Source organism: Solanum pennellii, chromosome 4, assembly GCF_001406875.1.
Source record: "Solanum pennellii chromosome 4, SPENNV200".
In the NCBI taxonomy this organism is placed as follows: Eukaryota; Viridiplantae; Streptophyta; class Magnoliopsida; order Solanales; family Solanaceae; genus Solanum; species Solanum pennellii.
Genome location: NC_028640.1, coordinates 73,346,356 through 73,371,811, shown reverse-complemented (window position 1 = coordinate 73,371,811; position 25,456 = coordinate 73,346,356). Strand labels below are relative to the sequence as shown.

The 25,456-nt window shown below is 32.9% G+C and overlaps 3 protein-coding genes across 3 annotated transcripts; 1 reads left to right on the top strand and 2 right to left on the bottom strand.

Annotated features, from left to right (window-relative positions):
- Nucleotides 1-4,502: 4,502 nt before the first annotated feature.
- LOC107018398 (uncharacterized protein At2g23090-like) lies at nt 4,503-8,408 on the top strand. Its single transcript, XM_015218868.2, has 3 exons — nt 4,503-4,664; nt 4,755-4,795; nt 8,065-8,408. Exons 1-3 carry the CDS (start codon nt 4,592-4,594, stop codon nt 8,182-8,184), a joined length of 234 nt encoding a protein of 77 aa, XP_015074354.1. The 5' UTR covers nt 4,503-4,591; the 3' UTR covers nt 8,185-8,408.
- A 1,901-nt stretch (nt 8,409-10,309) lies between these two features.
- LOC107017124 lies at nt 10,310-11,081 on the bottom strand. Its single transcript, XM_015217397.2, has one exon. The coding sequence runs from the start codon at nt 10,867-10,869 to the stop codon at nt 10,519-10,521; it is 351 nt and encodes a 116-aa protein (XP_015072883.1). The 5' UTR covers nt 10,870-11,081; the 3' UTR covers nt 10,310-10,518.
- Nucleotides 11,082-12,852: 1,771 nt separating this feature from the next.
- LOC107018109 (transcription initiation factor TFIID subunit 4b) lies at nt 12,853-25,456 on the bottom strand. Its single transcript, XM_015218492.2, has 15 exons — nt 25,146-25,456; nt 24,903-25,008; nt 21,694-22,283; nt 21,516-21,611; nt 21,345-21,429; nt 20,479-21,245; nt 17,159-17,289; nt 16,960-17,047; nt 16,708-16,843; nt 16,523-16,578; nt 16,382-16,438; nt 16,162-16,302; nt 15,961-16,026; nt 15,572-15,836; nt 12,853-13,320 (listed from the first exon to the last, which is right to left on the bottom strand). Exons 1-15 carry the CDS (start codon nt 25,182-25,184, stop codon nt 13,139-13,141), a joined length of 2,805 nt encoding a protein of 934 aa, XP_015073978.1. The 5' UTR covers nt 25,185-25,456; the 3' UTR covers nt 12,853-13,138.

Below are 25,456 nucleotides of genomic sequence, written 5' to 3'. Positions count from 1 at the left end.
CTGATTAATTACAAATAGTTGGTTTTACATATAAATATTAATAAAACACATCATTTGCGTGGTCACCATAACCGTTAGGGGACGTTTGGTTTCTGCTTAGAGTTATGCAGAGATTAATTATACATAGATTAGTTATGCAGATATTAGTTATGCAGAGTTCAGTTATATAGGTATTATTTAGTTTTATAGATGTTATAATACATGATCATTAACTACTGAATATTATTTGTTGTAAATTAATATATATTATTTACAAGTAAATAAACAAAAAGTATAATTTACCTCTTTTTGAATAAAAAGTAAAGAAAAAAAATACTCTCCCTCTATATTGGACTTTTAATTTTTTTTCTTTTCGTTTTTTTAAATGTTTATAACTTATAAAAATAAAATATTATTAATATATTTCAAGTAAATTATGATATCATTTAATTAAGTAAATATTTTATCAATATATTATATATTGTTTATATATTTTTAATATACCAAATATATAAATTTATGTCCTAAATAATAGTACATGTTAAATAAATATGTAGAATATATTTAATAATAGTAATATATATATATATATGAAACATCTGCGCAGACAAAATATATACGATTCAATTTATAATAATATAATATTTGCCCTTGGAATTCAAATGAAAATAAAATAAAAAAATGTTGTTCAGTAAAGAAGAAACAAAAACAAAATAGAATTTTTTCTTACAAAAATAAATATTTTTTTGCTCTTGATTAATTTGATACAAATTATCCATGGATAGATGGTATAAAAGGCTAAAGTGCAATATTAGCGGCGATTAATTTAGCACGAGCTTTGAAAAAGATGTTCGTGTATTAAGAATTTTTTTTTAAAAAAAAAAACAAGTAGTTAGGTAAAGTTCTCGACGGAGGAAAAAAAAGGGTTAAACTTTTCAATAAAATTTATTTAAAAATAAATTAGTAGGGGTAAATATGTAATATATTATTTTAATACATGTATAACTAATACCCGCATAACTTATTCCATCTTTTACCCTGCAGAACTTATACATAGATTCCCTCATAAGTTATGTTAATATTAATTATGTAAGATTACAAAAAACACAACCAAACACCATACGTAAGGGGGCGTTTGGTTAGCGGTTAGAGTTATGCAGGTATTAGCTATGCAAGATTTAATTATGCAGGTATTGATTATGTAGAGTTTAGTTATGCAGATATTAGAAATGCAGTGTTTAGTTATGCAAGTACTAGTTATGCAGGTACAAGATTTAGTTTTGCGAGTTTAGTTATGTTGGGTTTAATTATGCGGGTATAAGCTATATGGATATTAGTTATGTAGATATTATTTAGTTACGTAGAGATTACAATATATGAATTATTAATTATTGAATATTAAACTTGTTATAAATTTTTAATATATATTATTTACAAAATAATAATACATGTTAATAAAATGTGAAATATATTGAATAATATATAATGCTAATATTTAATTAGCATATGTACCGTTAAAAAATATACAATCAATTTTTAATATTAAAAAATATTTATATTTGCATAAATCGTTCATAACGATAAGTATATAAAAAGAAATGAAAATAATTTATATATAATAAGAAATAAAAAAAACATGTTGATAGGAAAGAATACAATTTTCAATTAAAATAAATAAATTAAAATTAAAAGAAATAAAAATGGTATAAATACAAAAAAGAAATAAAAACAACAAACCTATATACAGGAAAACAATAAAGTTTCCAATTAAAAATAATAAAATAAATTAATATGATAAATATGTAATTTATCACTTTACTACGTGTATAATTACTACCCACATAACATACTTCACCTTCTACCCTACATGACTTTATACATGGATTCCCTCATACGTTATGTTGATATTAATTATGTAGGACTACAAAATGCAACCAAATATGGTATAAATTATGTTGACTATTATAGCTAATACAAAACTTCTACCAAACATAGTAAAGTTAATGCAACTTTTTATACATGAATAAATGTCTATTATACAGTAACCAAACGACCCCTGAGGTGTGTATTGCTAATACCATCAATTTATAGATATTAGCAATTCAATGCTTTTATGGGTCGATTGGTAGTCTGCATTAGAAGAATTAGTCCATGGATTATGTAAGGTATTATTTAGTACCATGTTTTGTAGGAATTTGGGCCTATTTATTATTAATACATGAATTAGTTATACATCCTACATGATATTATAACATGTATTACTAATACTTTCTTCTTGGAGGTATTAGTAATACATAGGATATAATACCATGGGATAAGCCTATGTAAAGATAAAAATATCCCTCAAATCATTTTAATTCTTTTGTTTATTTTCTTAATTTTGTAATTTATACTTGTACTAATAAATTTATTTAAATAAATTAGCTTACAATTATTTAGAGAAAGTTGTTTTTAATAATAAATTCAATACAAATTTGAAATGTGAGTTGTATATTTTTATATGAAGTTTATATATATATATATATATATATATATATATGTGTGTGTGTGTTTGCTTGGTTTTTTAATTATTTGTATTTTAAGCAATTTAAAAATTTACATACATATTAAAACCACAACTAAATTGTTCTTCTCACAGCTAGTTAAAAAAATAATATTGTCCGACAATTATCTATCTTACCCAATTACATAATAATTGAAGGGTATAATTGAAAAGAACCTTTTTATAGAGTTATAATTCAAACACAAGATGAAGTGGGAAAAATCACTTGATAAAAATAAACCTTGCATTACTAATCTATGACTACTAATCTTTGCATTATTAATTCCTGTATTACTAATTCCTGCATTATTAATCTTTGTACCAAACGACCCCTTAATGCATGCATTAACTCAATTAAAGACTTAATTGCCCCTCAATACCTTTTTTATATCTTTGTCACCATAATAGTGAAGAGTGTCTTTGTAAATAATTTTTTTAATGCAATGCATTCTAGTTATAGTGCATCAAACCAAACAATGCACAAATATAATCTATGTATAATTAATGCAAGCATAACTATGAATTGTTAAAGTAAGCATTATTAATACACTCTATTTTGCATTATATAATATACTCTGCCAACAATGTAAATCTAAACTAATCAAAATTTATTTTAAATATCAAACATCGAGTGCTTATTATTTGATTAATCTCCTTTTATTAGTTCAAAATCAACTTTTGTGACATATTTTGAATTAAAAACTAAAGTAAAATATGTGCAAGCATAGATTCAAAATATATAATACTACAACGATCAATTATACTAAAATGCTATAATGAATGAATGTTCATACACAAGAACGAATTTGATTAATATTAAATTGCGTAAAATACTTTTTACTTATGTTTTAATTAAAGTTTTACGCAACCATTATAAAGAAGAGATAAAGTTTTTATATTTATAACTAAAAGTATTTATTTTGATTACTCTCTATCAATCTAAAGGGCTTACAATTAATACTTCATTAATCACAACATTATAATAAACCTGAAAAGATGAGTAAATTATCAGTTTAAACTACTCTATCAAATATATTTTAAAATAAATCCAATTTATCAAATAAATCCACAATTAATATCAAAGGGAGTTTAGACCCGAGTACATTTTTCTTACAATTAGATAAGTTAGAATTTTAATGATAGCAATACATGAAAAAACATGTATACAAAAAAATTAGTCTTTTTCTTAGTTTTCTCGATTCAATTTAATTTAAATTCTCACTTTATAAAAACAATGAAGAGAAAAACAACACATTAGTCAAACATTTTTTTCTACTATATTCAAATTTAAAACCTCTAAATATTTAAATTAACAACACATACATATGATTCAATGAAATCAAATATTTATACTATAACAATAATAATATATATCTAATATAGGAGTAATATATATTGAGTATATATTATTAGATTTTAATGTGAACTGCAACGATAAATAAAAAATATATATATAAATTTTATTTCTATCTTTACACTAAATTAATGCGACTCCGAATAAAAAGTAACGCGTAGGAACAAAGAATTGTAGTTTCATGTAGCTTTCCGATACATGTCCTTTTCCCCCTTTTTCTCCTCCCAACCCACAAAATTTCATTAATTTCACCACCCAACTACCCTAATTTCTCACTTTTTGCTCTTTATATATTATACTTCCTTAGTTCGGTATTATTTGTTATGTTATATTTTTTAAAAATTAATTTAATTAATTTTCAAAACGATATTATTTGTCGTATTTCACTTTTTAAAAATTAATTTTTAAAATTAAATTAAATCATATTAATTTGATATTTTAAACAAAAAAAATAAATATTCTAAAACTATAAAAAATATTATAAAATTACAATTTTTTACATATTAATATGATAAAAAAATATATTTTAAATTGTTAATCAAAATTTTTTAAGTTTGACTCTAAAAATAGAATTTATGACAAATAATACCGGACGAATAGAGTATATATATATATATATATATATATATATAAAGGGTTTCTCTCAAAGCCACTTCTTAAGAAACCCAATTTTTTCCTCCAATTTGTACAGGAAATATCAAAGAACAAACTAAGCCATGGGTGGAGGCAATGGACAGAAGGCAAAGATGGCTCGTGAGAAGAATATGGAAAAGATGAAAGGCCAAAAGGGTAGGGATATCTAAGTTTGTTTATAATTTTGGATTATTTTTTTTTTTCGAAGAAAGATTGGAGTTTTAGCTAATTATGATGTATGTACAGGAAGCCAGCTTGAGGCTAACAAGAAGGCTATGAATATCCAGGTTTTTGTTGTTTCCACTTAAATTTATCTTCTTTCTTCATACCCAGTTCCTTTATCTGTAGAATTCTTTTCAACCAGCTGAAAATTTTATAATTTAGGGTTTCAATTGGGTTTTTTTTTCTTCTATATTTGTTTGGGGATACACCAAAGGGGTTTAATTAAGTTTTGGAGTTTTTAATTGGATATATGGAGTTCTTGAAGTTTTTTGTGTGTAGACTAATAATTTAGTCAGATCTCTGTGTCTAGGAGCTAAAGGGGATGATTTTAGGTGCTGCAGTTTGTTAATCTCTTGTTACTCTAATCTAATTGATCGGATGATGAAGAATCTGGATTATATAATTTGGAAAATTGATTTTGATATCTCGAACAAATAACAACAATATTATACACAGTTTAATCCTATGAGTGGGGTTTGGGGAGGATAGTGTGTACGCTGCGATACTCCTATCCTGGGAAAGGAAGTGTTCAAGTTCGTGTATAGATTTATTCTCTTAATATCTTGTTAATGAGTCTTTAATAGGATAATTATTTTCTTACAATTCTGACATTAGCTTTTAAAAACATAACTGACCATTTGAGTAGTTTTTGTATTCAATTTGTGCAATTGTGACATATTTTTTAATAGCTTTGAGTAGTGGTTTTTACATTGTTATGTATTTGGATGTTACAAGCTATTAGATGTGAAGCGTCTGTCCACTCCTTTGCCTAGGTATGCTCCTATGCATTGGCTTGGGAAGTGTGGAAAAAGTGGACGTAATCTTCTCCTTTATAATGTCATATACACCTCAAGATTAAAAAAAGAGAAGATTTTCATACCATTTTCGTGATTAATTTAGCAAGTAGCAAGTCCGAAATTTTCTTTGTTTTTATTAGAACAATATATGTTGAACAACTTGTTAGAAAGAGTACTTCATATAATATTCGTACATACTACCTTGTTTGCATAAATTATTTGATCTAGTTGAGCAGGAGAAAATTCATCGTGTTTTGAATCTCTTAGTATAAAGAGCAGAGGAATTATGTTTCTGCCATGATGTTTCACCTTTGGAACATCAGGGAAGTGTTAGGCAAAGTTAAACGCAGGTGAATTAGAAATAGTAGCAGGAGACGTTTGTGCAGCAACAGGAAGACCACTGGTATATCAGTAACAGTAGAAGGTTGATTGTTTCCATGATCGGGGACAACAGAATAAAAGAAATATCCTTGAGAATATTGTAAAAACAATTGAATTAACAAGGAAATGGGAGGAACATCCTTTTATCTTGAGATATGTACGGCACACCCTTTAGGATATTTGATCGGTCAAGGTGTATCCCTCATGGCTTAACAATCTCTTCTAGTATAATTTATGATCAGAAAAAACAGAGAATAAACAAAAGAATCTTGCACTACAAAAGAAAAGGAGAAAAGCTTGTCTATTTTTTCCACACTTTCAAAATGAACACATAGGAGTATAGACAGGCAAGGGAGTGAACAAAGGCATAACATCTGATAGCTTGTAATGTCAAATGTTATAACTTAAAAGCTATTCAAGGATCTGATACAATTGCACAAATTGAATTCAAATGGTTTGTTATATTTTTCAAAGCTAACATTGAATTGTAAAAAAATAATTATCATATTTAAGTCTCATCAACAAGATATGAAAAGAGTAAACCTAAACATGAATTTAAACAGTCATCAAAATCATTTTTTTAACATAGTTCCCAAAAAAAATCATTTTTCTAACATGTCTACATGCTATACTACTGCCTCACAGCTATAAAGAGAAGCTGAATTAGGTTAAATTGTGCTCAGATAGAACACAGTTCAGTGACACGAATAATCTTGATGATTTATATAAGGATTAGTAATTTTCTCATGAAAAAAGGGTGCTTTTGTTTGCACTATACATAGGTTTTGCTTGATCTAGTTCTTGTCAAACTTTTGAGCAAGGTTGTTATTACTGATTCATTGAAATTGCACCCTTGCAAATTTAGGGAATCTGAAGGTCTTCTTTATGTGTCACGAAAAAGGTAGAATGCACTATGGTGATCCTGTAAGATTGATAATAATGCTAGCAGATCAGATTATGTTTTATAGAAAACAAAAGTTAGTATAAGAGATTTGATAAATAATGTCTAGTTTTTTGTAAAGACATTGATGTGAAGTTAGAAGTTAAGATTATTATAAAGGAAAATGACTTTTGATTGTAAGTGGGGAAATTCAATAGAAAAAATTATTCTTGCAAAACATTTTGCGACAATTAATCAACCCATGACATATTTTTGGAAGGTGTCATCTGGAATATATTTTCCCCCATTCCAAACACATTAGTGGCAAAGTGAGTTTGTTTTGTTGAAGTTTTGAAAGATACAAAAGCTGAAGTCATGCTTGGTAAAGAGGGATAGATTGAGAAAAGTGAATTAGAGACACATGACGTATGTTTTTTGATTTAGATGTAAGAATAAATTGTAGGCGAGGCAACAATTGTGTACCTGTAAATGCAGAGGAAGATTCGTTGAACTCACCACCAAAAGAATTGCCTGCCTCTATGTCAAACTTTGAATCTCATGGTAACAAAGTTAGAAATTATCACAAACTAAATATCTTTGCTTTGCTGCGTGTTTTCAAAAGAAAACTAGAGAAACATCTCTGTTGAAGTAAAATGAGTTGTTCTATTTTTTATATTCATAGAGAAGTTGTATATATTTCTCTTACAGAAAAACCGATCACATCCACCAATTTTTTTTTAGTCATGTGGTGGTTTAGTTTTAGATAACTTAAATCTTTATCTCTGTCAACGGGTTGGGTCGGGTCAGCCCACACAGGAGATCCAATATCCAACAGTACTGTGCCATTTGGTATCTAGTTTTCAAGATTTTCTTCATGGGACTAGAACTTGGGATTTATTGCTCAGAAAATGAATGGTCCTCTGCCCAATCCAAGAACTATAATTCTTGCTGAACTGTTATCCATTTGTCCTGATTCTTGCTAGTTTTCAAATGCAGTGGAATAAGAAATAGGGCGGTAAACGAGGAAAACGTTTCTAAACAATGTTATGCACTTGTTTTAGTGTGTGCTAGTTGTCAAAAATGTAGTGGAATAAGAAACAAGATCATAAAACAAGGAAAACAATCTCTAAACAATGTAATTCATCTGTCTAGTGTTTGCTACTTATCAGAAAACTAGACAGCAACAAGAAAGATGCTATGTAAAACTGTTATCTAGTTATTTTGAAACAAAACCTGCTATCCATTTGTCTTAACATTTACTAATTGTTAAATGCAGTGCAAGGTGTGCATGCAGACATTCATTTGCACCACTTCTGAAGTCAAGTGCAGAGAACATGCTGAGGCGAAGCATCCCAAATCTGATGTCTATGCATGTTTCCCTCATCTCCAGAAATGAATCACATTTCTGAGTCTGGGCTGATGGTTGTTTCCCAACTATGTTTCTAAATTCTGTTAACCATGATAAAGTTTGAATCTGTTCAAAAGTTGTTGCTCCGTTCTGCTTCAAACTGTTGATGGCACTTAGTTTGGAATTGTGTGAAATATATGTCTATAATAACTGCCTCCTTTTGGATTGATATATGCTATAGACTTGTCGAGCGTAATGCTTTACCTTCTCAATGCCTGATTGAGTATTAACTATTGCTTGTTTTAAACATTCACCACCAAATATTTGGTGGGGTAGAAGGTATCGTTTGTCCTTGACTAGAGGTTTTGGGTTTGAGGTCTGAGAATCGAGTTGTTTTTTATAGGGAGTTTTACGCCCCAAAGTAGAACCTTTTCGGCACGATTCTATGTTAATCGGGGTCCCCCAAAGTAGAACCTTTTCGGCACGATTATGTGTTAATCGGGGTCGGAAAGTGGGCACCAGACACGATGGGAAACCCATAAAGGGTTCTAATCATTTAGATTGTGATGTGATAGCATTCAAGTCTATCATTGAGGTCTGACCTTATCTTCTGCGTCTTATCTTCTTTTTAAGTCTTCATTGAGGAAGAGAAGAAATCACTGCTGTATTGTTTTGGAAAAAGATTATAGTAGGGATGCTGATTGTTGGAAATCAGAGGTTTAACTGCCCATGTTCAAAACCGGAATCGAAATTTAAATACGCTTAATTGGTTGACTATCTATAATTTCCAAACTCTAACTACTTATTTGCTAGAATATGACGTATATTATGAAACAAAAACAATTTTGTAACAAATTTAGTAGTAGACATGATTTTCCCCCAACGGATTCAAATTCTAGGTGATCTTTTCCATTTATTTTAGTTTTGATAGATAAAGTTAGTTGGTATTTGTTGGAAGTGAGAAGCAACATGTATTCATCAGAGAAATTAATGAATACATGAAATTAATCAAAGCACGCACAAGACGAATTGGACACCATTGTCCTAGGTTTCTGATTTTACTTAATTGGTAATCACATAAAATAGACGATATTTTAATCAATTTGCATCACGCTCAAACATCTCCTTCACCCCCACACCCCACTCCTACCCCAAGAAGCACACACTAGAATATGAGGTAAATTTTGATTGACAACGTGTTCAATCAAACAGATGATTTTATCTCCAATTACGAACCCCGTACTAATCCTATAAACTGAAAATTCATAACCCCAATTGTTATTTTCTTAAGCATCTCTTGTACGTATTTTCAACTTCTTATCTGAACCAATAACCTATACGTTTCAAAATTAGTGACATTGAACCCACTTTAATTTGTATAAACAAATACGTAATTGTCTTGTAATTTAAAAGAAAACATTACTTTTTACGTAACAATTTCTTATTACTGAAAAAGGGAAAGAAACTTTTAACATCATTTTAAGTGCTTAAATTGATTTTCTTGTACCATACTATACTGATTGTGATGAATGAAATTAACAACACTACAATCACGTTAGCAAACTAAACATGTCTCTAGTAAGTAAGTCACACTTTCATTCTTCCAAATGTGGATTATTTTATTTGTAGAAATTTCAGGATACAAAAAGTTTGATAAGAAACTGACTAAACTAACCGAGTATCTGAACGGTAATTATCTTTTACTTTCAATCTTAATATTATGAATTCGAATCCCAAAAAAATAAAAACGGATTCTCTAGGAAGAAAGGAGAGAAACTTCATAGGTCCTCCAAGCAAAGGTTAACCATCTCATCAAAAGCTAAACTTTATAATAAAAGTGTAACTTTATTTTTTAACTAACTCCGACTTCAGACCCCTCGTGAGTCTTGCCATAAACAAAATGTTTGACATAACTCAACACTTATCTATCAAATTGTGTCGATAAAGGATATCATTATTCACACACAAAAAAAATTGCATATGTAACTGCATGTTATAACGCCTAATCAGTGACCATGAACTGCATGAGTATGGGCGGAGTTACAAACGGGCACAAGTTCATGTACATTTGCTTTTTTTTGAATTTCGTGAAAATTATGATTCTATCACTGCTTCGAAAGGCAATATTATACATTTTTTAAAAGTAAAATCAATTGCATGATAAGAGGAGTTATTCAGAATAACAAAAAGGCGAGAAAAAACCGATTGCACATATATTTTTATTTACATGCCTAAACTGCGATTCCGATGACTATTTTACACTGATTTCCCCCAAATTTTCGATCGTCATAAAGCCAAAAAAACAGATAGAAAAATTCGATCCAAAACAATTTACATACTTACAGTGAGTTAAAATCACTCGATTTTCACTTATATTTACCGCTAGCGAGGGTGGTGCTGAGGAAGCCGGAACCGAAACTGCGACGCCGGAGATCTAACAGCAACGCCGTGCCAACATATACCACCTCTACACAACTCATCGGAATGATGACGTGGCTGATTCCGATTCAGAGTAAGATGACGATCGGGTGTCAAAGCACACCTAGTAACCTTACGTGACACATCCCACGTCAAACTCAAAATCAACACACTTCCTACAACAGCTGTTGATACAATCAGCACAAAAACTCCGCCGTAGCTCCGTCCAGTCATCAATCCGTACGCCTTCATTGCCGCTATCACTAACAGGTACAACGTCGTTAAATTCCCCACTACAGTATCCGAAATCGCCATTTTTATCGGTCTTCTAAGATCAAAATTAAGTTGAAATTTGGTGAAATTTTAGAGTCTAAAGTAGGTAGTGAACTGATATTAGAGGGTTTTAAAAGGGTATTATGGTATGGAGTGAGAATTACGAAATTTTGGATTTTGGGTTGGGGTAGGGGGTGGTGGGTGGGTGGGGTGTAAGATAATGCTATGGGTTCTGAGCTTATCTTCTTTTCATTTTCAGTATTTTGAGGAAAGGGAAAGGTAGCAGTGAATCTGATTCAGTATTCCAACTATGGGAGACTCATCCATTGGATCATAATTACTCCATTAGTTTTAATTTATTTAAGTTACTCTTTCGTTTAAAAAAATGATCTTATATCTTTTTTAATCTGTTTAAAAAGAAAAAATTACATTTAACATAACTTTAATTTAGAATCATAAAATTAAAATTTTTTCTTTCTTTTGTTAAATTTTATTCTAAATCAAATTAGATCATCATCATTTTTAAAATGAAGGGATTACTTTTTTATACTTTTAAAATCGAGGTAGCAGTGCTAGCTAACTTTCAAATAACATGTTTACTAATATTCTATTCATTTTTATTTACTTATCAAATATTTTTAATTTGATTTTTCTTTCTACTTATCATTTTTAATAGATAAACGCAGGATGATTTTTTTTTCCTATTATATCTTTAATTTATTTACATTGAGTTAAGGTCTTTAAAAAATATTGTGAGTATATTGATCATTATTTTCTCAAACAAGTGTGACAAATTAAAATTTTAACTAGTAAATAAACACGGAGGAAGTAATAAATACCTTTAAGTCGAGATAATGAATTTTCATTTTTAATACTTTTTAGAAGTTTTAATTCAAATCAAAATTAGATAAATAAATTGAGACGCAAAACTATTAAAAATTCTTACCATCCAAAAATACGAAGACGTGTGTAAAAAATGTGGGTATTATCAGCTTTATGTAAACGTGGCGGCACAACATTCCTTATTGCCACTTTAAAGACAACCAATTATGTCGTCATTTCATGCTTGACTTGCAACGACGTACAAGCTTTAATTTTTCTCTATATTAGCATAAATTTGTAGCTGTTGTTTTCCTGATTCGAATTTGTGATTATCGTCTCATGAAAATAATTTTTCTTTTTAAGTTTAAATAGGTGAAATTATTCAATTTTCTTGATATTATGGATGCAATTTCTTTTTTTCTTTTTGGTTTTGTTTGGGGGGTCTTAATGAGGACATTGCTTTTGTGCTACGTTAAAGAATGTATTTGTTCTTCTTTAAGACAAATATATTTTATTTTTCTTAGACATGCACCTAATTCTGCCCAAAACTTCCTTTTTGGTTTTTTGGCTTTCGAGGATTGCGGTCCCGTAAAGTTTTGGTATATGCAACTTTAATATTATATTGAAATGTGTATCATACAAAGACAAAAGTGGTAGAGAAGTTTGTTACTGATGGGGCACTATCAAAATTAAATTATAGTAACTAGAAACAGCTCATCTTATTAAGCAGAATGATCTCCCATTTTCAAAAAAATCTTTTTCATCAATACGAAAAAGTTTTAGCGTTAACAGTAAAAATTACAAACTCTACTTGTGAAATTTACGTTATTATTAGCGGTGGTGGTGTTAAAAATTATTGTCACATCATTCTGTTCTTTTCTTTAAATTTACTTTAAAAAGGTAAGGTATGAGTCTATCTGTTGTCATGACAATAACAACTTAACAAGTATAGCACATTACTATATAAACAAGTCAATCACACAAATATATTCAACTTTTAATTTGTGTTATGATGAAGAGTCTAAATAATTAAAGTGGGACCAATGGCCTACTGTTTTTATTATTTAGATTATATAAAAGACAAAGAAAGAACGAAAGAATCATTTTCTTGTTCCCCCTTTTCTTTATTAAAAATTAAATAAAGCAGTTTTAGTCATGAAGAACCATAAAATAAATGGTTGGTGATGAGTGTCTCTCTTGTTGTTCCCCCTTTACATCATTCAACTTGTATATGAAGTGAACCTTTTTTGGTGTTAAAAAGGGAATACAATTGTTTAACAAAGATTTGATAGTTTTCACCTACTCTAATCCAACTAAATTACTTTTACATGCAATCATCCAGAATGAAAAGGGCACAAGTTATCTAATAATCTCAGCAACATGAAACTGGGTAAATAGTTTGTCATGATCACAAACAAGATTTACAAATTCTTATCAAAAGGAAAAAAAGAGGGCTATATAGTTCAAAGATTTATGGTGCTTCTGGAAATCAGGATGATTCAGCTGACGAAGCATTGGACCGAGCTTTCTCATACAAGCGGTATATCAGTGTAGACTTAGACATTTGAGGTTCTCTTTCTAGGACGGCGATCACATCTTTTACAGTAATACTGCGAGCAATCCTAGTTTGTGTTATTATCCCTTGAGTTCTTACGGCTCTTCTCACAACACCTACAGAAAAAAAGAGTAGTCCAAACAAATTAAGATCAAAGGTTATACAGCAGCTAAATGGTTAGTGCACAGGCTAAAACCTGAGTAACCACACTAAACAAGAAGAAATATCAACCAAATGTCCTGAAATCAACAAAGGAACGGTAATATCACACATTCCTGGATCATAAACACTTCCACATTACAAAAAAAAAAAACTAATATTATGCCGCAATCCCAATAACTAGGGAATAAAAGTGGATATGTGCGGTGTTGTTTATCTCTCGGTGCTAAGTGGGCACTCTACCACCTAAGCTACATCTATGTGCTAAGTCAGCCGAACCCAATAGCTTTGACCTAGACGCTTTATATGCGTTAAGAGATCTGCTAAATATGTACAAGTATCAAATTTCAAACCTGGTTATTAGTACTTGAGATTGGTGTTCTAGATTCCAAATACAATTTACATAATGGCTTTGCTTCTGGCTACATCCCCGGCTCAGGAGGAAACTCTGGAAACATCTAAGACGCCAAACTCTGAGCTTGCCACATTGGAAGGAAATTTATCACATTCAATGCTAGGATACTCTTTGCTGATCTAAATACATCTCATTCTAGGATTTTCAACCCAACCCGATCCTCCCTCTTCCCATTTAGTTGCTGAATTCATTCTAGTAAGGATGTATGGTGGCGGCATTTTTTTCTTTGATCATCTCAAATGAGAAAATTTCATTGAAATGCATCAAGAGGATACCAAAGTAACATCAGTTGAGGAGAAAAGGTAGCTCCTATACATTAACCTTTGGTTACTAGTGGTAATTCAAGGAGCTAAGAAAATCCATAAATTTATCTTAGATTATTCACATCTTCTATTTACACCAGCAAAAAGGACTATAGGCTTAACTTTGAAAAGAGGGGAGGTTTCTTTCAATCCAACTCCAAAAATGGCATGATGGTACCATTTTCATCTACCTCAGCTGATACGTGTTACTTTAATGGTATACGTCATTGCTCAGTTCATCCCGAAAAGCTTGAAAAGAATATACTCAGATGTCTCGGGCAGCTTGAAAATGGAGGAATAGATGGTTGATGTTTTCTGATTCTTGTAGACAGAGGTAGCACCTGCTGCATAGAATTATTACCCTTTTTGCAAGGTTATCATGAGTTAAGCAAGCATCCAGGATTGCTAACCAACTAAAACAGGCTATCTTGTTGGAATACTTTCTAGACAAGTCACTAGGGTCACACTCCAGGAATATTGCTGTTGGAGCAGATCTTCTTTTAACGAGATTTAAGAAAATATGCACCAACCTGGCTGAAACTCCAAACAAATCTGTCCATTTTAAAAGTGTCAACTGCGAACCCTTGCAATCTATCAAGAAAAAACTCCCAGCTAATCTGCCACCAAGTGCTTGATAAATTCCTTCTGCAGTGCAAATTCCAAAAGTTCTCTTCCCTGCATTGGCTAACTGTGGCTTGGGACAGCACATTTAACTGGTATTGTCTTGGGAGTTTTTCCTGCAAAGCACTAATTCCCCAGCCATACTCTAAAATAGGCATGCTTGGAAAAATCTTCCCAAAGTCTGCTTATGTATTTTCAGGGGGCAACAATAAGACTATAAGAGTATACTTTAGTGTGTCAGAAGTCTTGCTCCCCGTGTTTAATTTTCACAATATATCTTCAGATTGAGCCTTCCTCATTGCAATACCTCCAGGACTGTTACATGAGCGAAGATTTATTATGACATGCAGATCCCTTGGTCCTAGGCACCCACAGAGGCAGAGACTGTCTAGGCTTTATTAATGTGGGCCAACTGACCAGATAATATTGTTGAGTGCTGCCATACATCCATATCCTCCAAAAGAATGTTCCTTCTTATTTTATCAATTTGCTTCAACACTTTGTTGGAGTTAAAAGGTTTTAATCATCTAAAAGGTCTAGTAATACTTGGTGTTATTACATATGAAGGAGATCTACAAGTAACTGACACCTTATCTAACAACAAAATTTTCTTAAAACATTTTGGGAAGGAAATATTTCAAATCATAAATTTGCATATTTTCAAATCTCTGAATATGCCTCATATGGTAGTTTATGCAAAAGAAAAGCTAAACTATGATTTAAAACAATGTGATTTTCAGGATTATATCAATCATGCTAACCAAAGTCATAACTACTCTAAACACCATGAATATGAGAAACACCATTCATATTTAGAATGCTAGTCATATGAATCTCAAAATTAGGTCCAATAACGGATCATTATCATACCAGGTGGGGCTATTGCAGATGACTGGATCCTTTTCTCAGCTTCTTGGGGGTCCCTTGAGCTCCTTGGGGGAGCTGGTAAATTCTTCCTAGTCACATCTTTACCAGGCTGTGAACCAGAAGCCACATCACCTCCCCCTTCACGCTTTTGTCTTGCCTGCTCAGCCATTAATTGCCACTTTGACAACATGTCATCCCCTCCAACAGCAGCTCGAGCAGCAACATTTGCAGCTGTAGTTCGCATCTTATCATCTTCTTCCTTGTTTACCTGCAAAGATACAAACAGTTGGGAAGGATCAAATTTAGTTATGAAAGAAATTACATTTGACACTTCTTTATGGATCTTAAAACTACCCAGGAAAACATAAGTGTGAACAAGGGAGAGTATGTACCTTTATTGATTTCCCGCGACCCTCATCCTTCTCCTTATCACCGTCAACTCCAGTACTACCTTCAGGCTGATATCCAAGTCATTAAGTTACACATTTTCCATATTGTCATTTTTTGGAGCAGATAACATAATATTCCATATGAACATTGACCAGTAGAAACTTAGTTGAAGAACGCTCAAAGTGGAAAGAAAGATAACTCACTTCATTTGCCTTTTGGAGTTTCTCCACATCAGCTTGTTTCTTTTCCCATTCTTCCCGGGCTTTTCGATTGATTGACATGATTTCTTCACGAACATCTGAGGTGACAATTGTTCTGTGTCTTGACTTCTCAATGTCAACTCTCTACAGAAAGAAGACCTCTATCTCAGGTTCATAAGAAGAATCCTATAAGCTTTTCACAGAGACCAAGCAAAATATTAACCTGTTTTGACAGTCTGATGAGACTACTTATGAGTCCACGCATTCTTTCCTCCACACACTGGAAGTTGAAAGTTCAAAGTTCAGTGGCACAAGAATCTCCCAAAAAGAAGAGTCAAACAAACAGAAAAAGATCATATCTCACCAACGACAAGCATCGTTCGACATCACTGCTCATATTCTTTAAACCACATTTTGCCACTGTCAGACAGTAGCAGGTAAGCAAGAAAACATGCAATTTAGTTATGAAGCTGACATACTCTATCATGTATTATATAATAACAAGTTGCACATCAAAAACAAAGGGAAGATCTAAAAAAGGGATTTAACTGATTTCTGTCAATTTCTTCTGAAGTGGAATTTTCTGCAAAATCAGCCTTTCCTCTTCTTCTTGCACAACTCGACGAGATGCTTCAGAAACTCGACTGTCCTCCTTGGGCCCAGAAAATAGTTGCTCTTCCTCTTCCTGTTTTTATGCATTACAAAAAAATATCAAACTACTTGCCAATACTTTAAATGCTTTAAACAACTAGTGATGAGCACAAGATACATTCCACTGTTGGGCATCGAAGAAGGTATTACCCTTAGATTAACTCCACTAACAGCAGTAACATCATTAAGTTGTTCAATGCTCTGATCTAGGAAACCTCCCGACACCTTTTGCTTCTTTCTGTGAAATGTGAAGGGATAAAACAATACAAAATGGAATCAATACAACACACAAAATATTGAGACACTATACCAGCAAAACATCATAGTAAAGGTGCTCAGAATAGTGTACCCTGAAGGTGGAGGTGAGGAACCTAGCGCATCAAGGGGCTTCTTCTGTCCAATGGAAGGCTTTTTCACAGGAGTCTTTCCGTTGTTTCCTAGCCCAAGCGGAGATGTCACAGAAAGTGTCCGAGAAGTTAACTGAAGTAATAAAAAGTGAAATAAGAAAAGTGACAGTGAGAAGCATGCATCTATAATCCACAACTTCAAACATAAGAAATAATGCAAGGAGTGTTATAAAAGGCGGGAGCGCGAGGCGAGGAATTTTATGCAGCATGGGGCGTGCGACATAAGCCCCGAAACACAGGGTGTAAGTCCCATTGATCTAAAGAACGTACATCTCATGTATATTTAATTTTATAATTTTATAAGCAAGTAAAATTTTATTTTACAAATAAGTTTTAATAAATAGCCAATAGTATAGGGAAAAATAATCTTTAAAATGAAATTATCGTCCATCTTCACATTTACTAGTCCTTACACTCTCAATTAATATTCACACGGATTATTATTTATATATCTTAAAGAAGAAAAGGATAAAGAGTGTAGAAGAAATTAAAAAAATGAAAAAAGTTGTCTCAGGAACATAGTGCTATGAAAGCTATATCCTATCAATTTCAGACACAATTATCTAAAAAACTATTTACAATAATGTCATTTTCTATGAGAGTTTATTTATCCATTTTAGCAAAATATAAGTATCATAACAGCAAAAATAAAAAATATGATTTAAACAAAAACGGTTTTAAAAAAAATAACGCTTGGGGCGTACGTTTAACACCTAGGATTTAGGTTTTTATGCTCGAGACTAATGCCCCAAAATTTTAGGATTTACGCCCTATTGATGTACGCCTTCAATTTGCGACCCGGAGTGTTTTTGGTACGCCGCACCCGAAACTCACCCCAAAAACATTTTTGAAAACACTGAATGCAAGACAAAATATAAATATTTTAGCAAGCTCACGAGACATGCAATCAAAAATATTGTAAGTGAGAAATAAGATATACGATGACTACCAAAGTGCTGCCAGAAACAGATCTCATGTTGCCAAAAACTTTCTGCGTTCACTTTGACCCTCTGCAATGAGGGCTTTGTGGGAAAAAATCTGTACTTTCTACTTTAACCAGTCGTATATTTCTGTTTAAATGCCATTGGTTTTCTTTCAAAAACCAGAAAAAGAGAAAATACTCCAATAGAAGAACAACTAACAGTTCAGGTCGGGTTTCTACCGTAGAGTTCCAGATACTCCATTATCCTAAAGATAAAAAATGATGAAATGTATTTATCTTTGTTACATGTAATAGCATAAAACGATTGCTTCCCTCCTTGTTAACTTGAAGAATACATATTACAAATTCTGAAATATGTTAAAGTGGACTTAATGGCATCAACCTGTACTACCATATTGCAGCTCTCTTCAAAGCTATTTCCTCATCATTTTGAGATGGAAGATAAAATACTTACTACAAGTTACGATTTGAACAGTTTTTCAAAGTAATGCTTTTGTTTTTAGTTCCATTATGGATAAAATGATTAGAAAGTGTCTGTCCATTCTTGAAGGTAGGAATGAGTTCCATGATATCGTGTTGATGAACAAATGTAAGACCAAGCTGTTACGGCGGTAACACGGCTCTAAAAAGTTATAAGAACAGAAATAAGAATTATTTAAGTTACCAAAAATAACAAGGATAAAGTGGATTAGGAGCCTGTTTGGATGGGCTTATAAGCCAAATGTCATAAGTTAGAATTTCTAACTAAGTGCCACAAAAAGTGGCATGCTTCATCTGGCTAGCCAATGAAGCAGTTCTGACATTGGACAATGTGGCCAAGAGAGGTACATATCTATGCAACAGATGCTCCTTATGTGGTAAGGATACAGAGACTGTAAAACACCTCTTTCTACACTGCAATTTCACTGTTAAACTGTGACGGATTTTCCTTAATCTCAGAGGCATTTCCTGGAGTGTGCCTAGTAAGATTGCTGAGACTCTTTTCAGTTGGGAGTTGGGAGGAAACTGGAGTTGGGGCATAAACAGAGAAAGATAGAGGATCATACCTGCTTGTATATGGTGGACTATATGGAGAGAGAGAAATGATAGATGTTCTGGAAATAGGGAAAACAACCTTCAGGAAGTCAAGCTTAAATATATTTTGTTGTTCTGTTTTTGGTGTACAATGTCTACTCCAACGAGACTGAGTCAATCATAGATGGTTTAGGGTCCATCTAGTTCCTGGTTTAGCATTGGAAGGACTTTAATCTTTTTCTTGTTTTTGTAAATATGGTTTTTCAGTACTACCTATGTACTGACTGAAAATTGAAATACAATGTTATTAGTGTAAAAAAAAAAAGAATTTCTAACTAATGGATTTTGGCTTATTTTTGTTTTTGGCTTAAAAGCACTTTTTTGTTTTATCCAAACACTACAAAAACTGCGTAAAAGTTATTTAGGCTTAAAAACACCTAAACATAAGCCAATCCAAACAGGCTCTAAGTTAGAGAAAATGAATGCAAGATGAAAACCAAATTTCGCAAAAGAATAAACAAGTCAACAATTGCTTCGAAGTGATAGAGATTTGTCTTTTTACAAATGTTTTGGATTGAAAGAAAGAATAAGATAGAAAGGAAGAACATGTGGAAGAAAGAAGGAGAGCTGAAAGAGGGATTTTATAAGATATTGGATAAATAATGAGGGAGAAAAATGGATTGTTGTTACTTGATGCCAGCCCTTAATGAAGTATTTCAACTGTTAGTAAGATTGTATTTTTTTTTTGGCACTAAAGGATTCTCATTAAAAGAGGTCAGCTTCTCTCATTTTCTGCTCACTTTTGGACAGATATAAACTTTATCACTAGTTCATAACCTTATTCCTCCCTCTCTTCCCTGCTCCCTTCCTATCACTCCCTAAAATCAATTCAAAAGCAAAAAGTGAACTCTACCCTCTCCATTTTTCCCTTCTCCTTTTCCTGAAGGTGTAGTCATAGGGACGAATCCCTGAGGTCCATAGGGCCAAAGTAGAGTTCTCACATAGACAAGCTTTTCAAATTTCTTTTCTAGAGGAGTTTCATAAGTTATAGTTCAATAATGAAACAGTCAATTCATAGAGCAGAGGGGGAAAAGTCAGCCAAAAAATACTGACACAGATTTTTTTTTTAAAAAAAATGCATTTCTAGAAATATATCTATGTATAAATATAAATACATATATGTATGTACGTATGCATGCATGTATAAAAAAACATGCTCTTATACTTCTACAATCTATGATATATCCTCACTTCAGAAGTCAATAAATCAAGTCAGGATGAAAAGTTGCAAACCAAGAAAATTACCAATGTGCTAGTGTCCATATGAGATGACATGGAAGACGAGGCTGAATTTGAAGGTTTCATGCTAGTCGTTGATGATAAACCAATTCTGGAGGTCTGTTCAATAGATTCATCCCTTGAACTTTCCGAAGTGGAATTTCCTTGATCCACTTGAACAGAGGAGAAGGGCGATAACTGGGATCTTTGTAGCTGGTCATGAAAATGATCAATTGGTTCAGGCTTTGGATTGGTCATTGGTGATGAAAGAATGCTTTTCTGCTCTTTATTGGCAGAGGGTTGCCACTGCACTGAGGTCTGCTGGATTCTTGAAGTACTTGACATATTAAGACCCCCACCAGGTAATCTTTTGGCTTCGCCAAAAGTATTTTGCTTTTCAAACTTAGGGGCACTCATTATTCCCATGGCTTGTGCTGGCACTCCAAACTGAGTTGCATTTCTGTTCTGTTGAACTGAAATTTGTCTCATTTGTGCATCATCAGATTGCTGTTTAAGAGGTTGTGTTGTTGAAGAGTTGACATTAGATGCAGAATATGCACTGTAATTGTTCCCTGCATTTGCAAATGTGGGAAAAGATGCCTGTGAGAAGTGTAAATGTTGTTGCTGTTGTCTGTTAAGTCCCTGAATTGGAAATGGTGTGTGATCCCTTTCTTGTTTTACAGCAGTCAAACTAGAAGAAGACATCTGGCTTCCTTGGGCTCCACGCAGATCGGCTTGGTTTTCCACCTCGTGCAACTTTTGAGCTTTACTCTCAATTGCCATACTGCTAGAATCTGTCCATATTTGAATAGGAGCAACAGTAGAGAAGTAAGGTCAGAAATAAGCTCGAACCGGATTAGAACAAATCAAAGAGATTCAGAGAATAAAGGTACCATCGGCTGGCATAAGCGAATGTTGCTGCTGTGAAGCCTGAGACTGAGGAAATTGACCGGGAACGGACTGTGAGTTTTTCGATGCCTGAATTAAACTTTGATATAGAGTTAATACACAATGATTGAGAATTTCATTACTGATGTAACAACTGAAAGTGCTGCTTCATCTACCTGAGATTGAAACTTATATACAGCCATTTTGAGCATCTGGTCACCAATTATACTTCTCATGTTCCTTACAAAACTTTCCTTGGAAATTTCATTTTTCTGTATACATTTTCCAATTGATGACAAAACTAACATAACAGAGAAGGCAAAATGAGCACAAAAAAGTCAGCTATAACATTACTTTGAGTTTAACGTAAAGTGTCTGGAGTTGCGCTGCCCTGTCCTTATCAAGTTGGGGTTGTATGTGAGGGAAAAGCATGGCAAAAGGAACTTGTTTTCCCTGTTTAGCTATATTCATTGCTGCTTGGCTGATCGACCCAGTTGCAGATTCTGACTGATTACTTGCCACTGTTGCCACACGTGGCAGACTACTAGTTCCTGTTGTCAAACTCTGCATGGGTTGTAAATTATTTGTTCCCTGTAAATTCAGATGTGGAGATTCTGGATTTTGCGTATTCTTTTCAGGATTCGGCATATTCACTGCTCTAGAAGAATGAAGTGTGTCCTGTTCAACCTCTGTGGTTTGATAACTGTCCTGGGATATATGCTGCACGGGAAGGGAATTGATCTCCTGTGATGAATCATTTTTTTGCTGCTGATTCTGAGAATCTGTATCAAGTCTCTTCAACTGCATATCAGACACATTTTCCTCCTTTGGCTGGATGGTCTCTGAATCTTGAAGGTTACAACGACTGGCATTTTCGTCATGGTTAGCAGTTTGCCATGGGGCAAACTGATTTGAGGTATAACTGCTTCCTTGAGACAATGGTACTGTTTGTAAATTATGCAAAAGATAAGATTGTTCCCAAGGAAGGAGAAACAGAATACTGAAAGAAGACAGAGTATGCAAGTGATGAAGATACAGTAGCTTCCTAAGACCAAGTCCAGACCACAATCACAAATTGTCTTCACACCAACACTCTTTCAGCTTAGATATTCTCATGCAACTCTAAAATGTTTACTCTGCTGCTATATGAAACACAGATAAATTGGCAAACTGGGAAAAAAAATTCTCTTTGTTAAGGCAAGGGAATAATAGCTTAGTCAAAAGGACCCTTACAGCAAAGGGGTTTTCAGTGTCTAGTCAGCTTACAAAGACCTCAATCATTCAAATTCAAATGACAGGAAGGAGCTCTGGCCATGGCAGATGATATGGAAACCTAAAATCCCATACAAGGTAAACTGTTTCACATGGTTACTAGCAAAGGAAGCAGTGCTGACACAAGAAAATATAAAGAAGAGGAAGTTCCAACTATGTTCAAGATGCTTTTTGTGTGAGGAACAGGCAGAGACAGTCAACCATCTCTTCCTGCATTGCAAATGGACAGATCAATTATGGAGAATATTCAGCAGCCTTAGGAAGATCATTTGGGTGAAACCAAGAAACATAGCACACTCCTAAATTGTTAGATCAATATAGGCAATACTACAATTAAGGAGGAGAGATGGAGGATTGTCCCAGCTTGTATATGGTGGACAGTGTGGAAAGAAAGGAATCAAAGATGTTTTGAGGGCAAGAAGAACAATTTGCAGAATTTTAAGATGAATTGTATAGCTCTTTATTATTTTTGGTGTAAACAGAAAGTTTTAGTACAGGCAGAAGAACTTTTTGAAGTTATAAACTATTAGTGACAAAAAGCACAGATGGAGTCAGTTTAGTTTGTAATACTTTTGGAGGGGGCTACTTTGATGTAGTATACCTGTGGATAAATAGGAAAAGAAGTTATTGAGGGTTAAAGGTTCGAGTCATCAAGAGGACAAAGCAGGAAAACCATTGTTTGACTCCTGCTTGAGGAGGTTTGACATACATTACAACAACAACAACATACCTAGTGTGTCCATAAGTGGGGTCTCAGGAGGGTGACGCACACGCATCCCCAACTTGTGGAGGTAACGGAGTTGTTTCCGAAAGATTTTCAGCTCAAATAAAGCAGTTTAAAGCAATTTTGAAAAGGAAATACCATAATGAAGAAGAAAACAGTATCAATAGCAAATAATACAACAGCCGAAAGCAAAAAAAATAACATATGCTAATAAGAAATCGAAGAATGAGATAATAGGAGGATGATACTAAAGCAACAGAGGCAAAATGTAATAGACGGATCCGGAAACATCATTATAAAAGAGTATCACTGTTAATACTGAAATGGGTTTGACCTACATTAAAAGAAGAAAAAAAGGAACTTTGACCATTGTTAAAAGTAGCATCGTAACATCACGATAAGTTGAAGAAAAGAGGGATAACCTTATGCTATAGTTGTTTCCTTTGTTGGGAGGAATTAGAGACGGTGAACCATCTATTCCTACACTGCAAGTATACCCAACAACTATGGAGGATTTTTTTGAACCTCAAAGGCATCTCCTGGATCATGCCTAGTAAGGTATCAGAGGATTTCAAGAGTTGGGAGGCAGCAGGGGTGAATGCAAAGGTCAGAAACATATGAGAATTATCCCTGCGAGTATATGGTGTTTTGAGAGCATAGCGAATGATGCACAGAAAGTCATTAAACTGCATTTTATTGTTATGTTTTTGGAGTAATCAAGTACACTCCAATGACACTGTATCAGTAATTGATGTTTTAGACTCAATATAGAGTGAAACCAGTGGAATAGGAGACATCTGTATATTATGTTTCAGTACAACCCATATACTCTTTTGTGATATAATACAAAGTTACTTATTTCAAAAAAAAAAAAAAAAGGTAGCACCGTAAATACTGCTTTTTTGAGTAGGGGAAAACTTTATTAGAATAATTCAGTGTTCAAAGATGAAAAGCTAGAAGGCACCAAGGTTCTGGCTTCAAGCAACAAGTGAAGTTAAAGTGTGTTCTAGGAAAAGCACAATAGGAACAGATGTACACGTAATAATAAAAAAATAACAATAATCAATCGCAATAATCATATGAGTAATAGAATTGAAATAACAATAATTCAGTTAGATGAATAAGCCCCGTGTCAACTAAATCCAGATACTACTTAAAGAACTTATTGACGTAAAAATTCTAAAGCTCCTCTATAAAATAGTTGACATCTAATACATAGACCTTCATGGTTCCATACAACCCCATGCACAGTGCACACCCAACAGCTTTGCGATATTTTAGCTTCTCTCCACCACAAAAATTCCAAAGGTTCCATAAAGTACCCACACTTTCTCCCCTCCAAATTCTTGACAACAATTACAACTTCCCCTACTTCTACACTTCCATTAGCAATTACTCACCCTATAAGTCTCCCTACTACTTATTTTCCCATGTTAGTAACGCCAACATATCATATACATCTAATGACCATAATTTAGCCTAATCTATGCAGTTGGCAATAAACTTAGTTGAATGACAATCTATAATGAAATTGAAAAATTCAATTGCTAAATAGTGATAATATTACCGCTATCGGAATCCGAAGGCTGAGATTGTGAATTATCTCCACCGATATCCCTGTTTAGGGCAGCAGTGAATGCCTCCACATCCGCCCCCGAATGCATTGTTTCATCCTATATTAATATCCAAAATTCACATAAATCCACCATTCCACCATAAACATACATATCTGTGACCCAACAAACATACATATCTGTGACCCAGTACATGAAAAGGGCTAATTCGCAAAAAAAAAAAAAAAAGTACCAACCTCGTCTTCTTCAAGAAGCTTCATGATAGACGGATCCATTGATTCAGAAATTTGAAAAATGGTTATATATAACCGTATATTGCAGCAATTGATTCGTTTCAAAAAGGAAAAAATGGGAGATCCGTTAGTTGATGTATTTCTAGGTTTCCATGAATGTACGAGTTAATTTTTCGAAAGATTCTGGAAGAAGAGTAGCAAAATTTCCAGTGTCTGGAAAATTATACAGTGAAAAAATTGATGAGTCTCTTTGTTTTATTGTTTATAGCATAAATTTCTAATGAATACGCGAAGAACAAATTGAAAACGGTTCT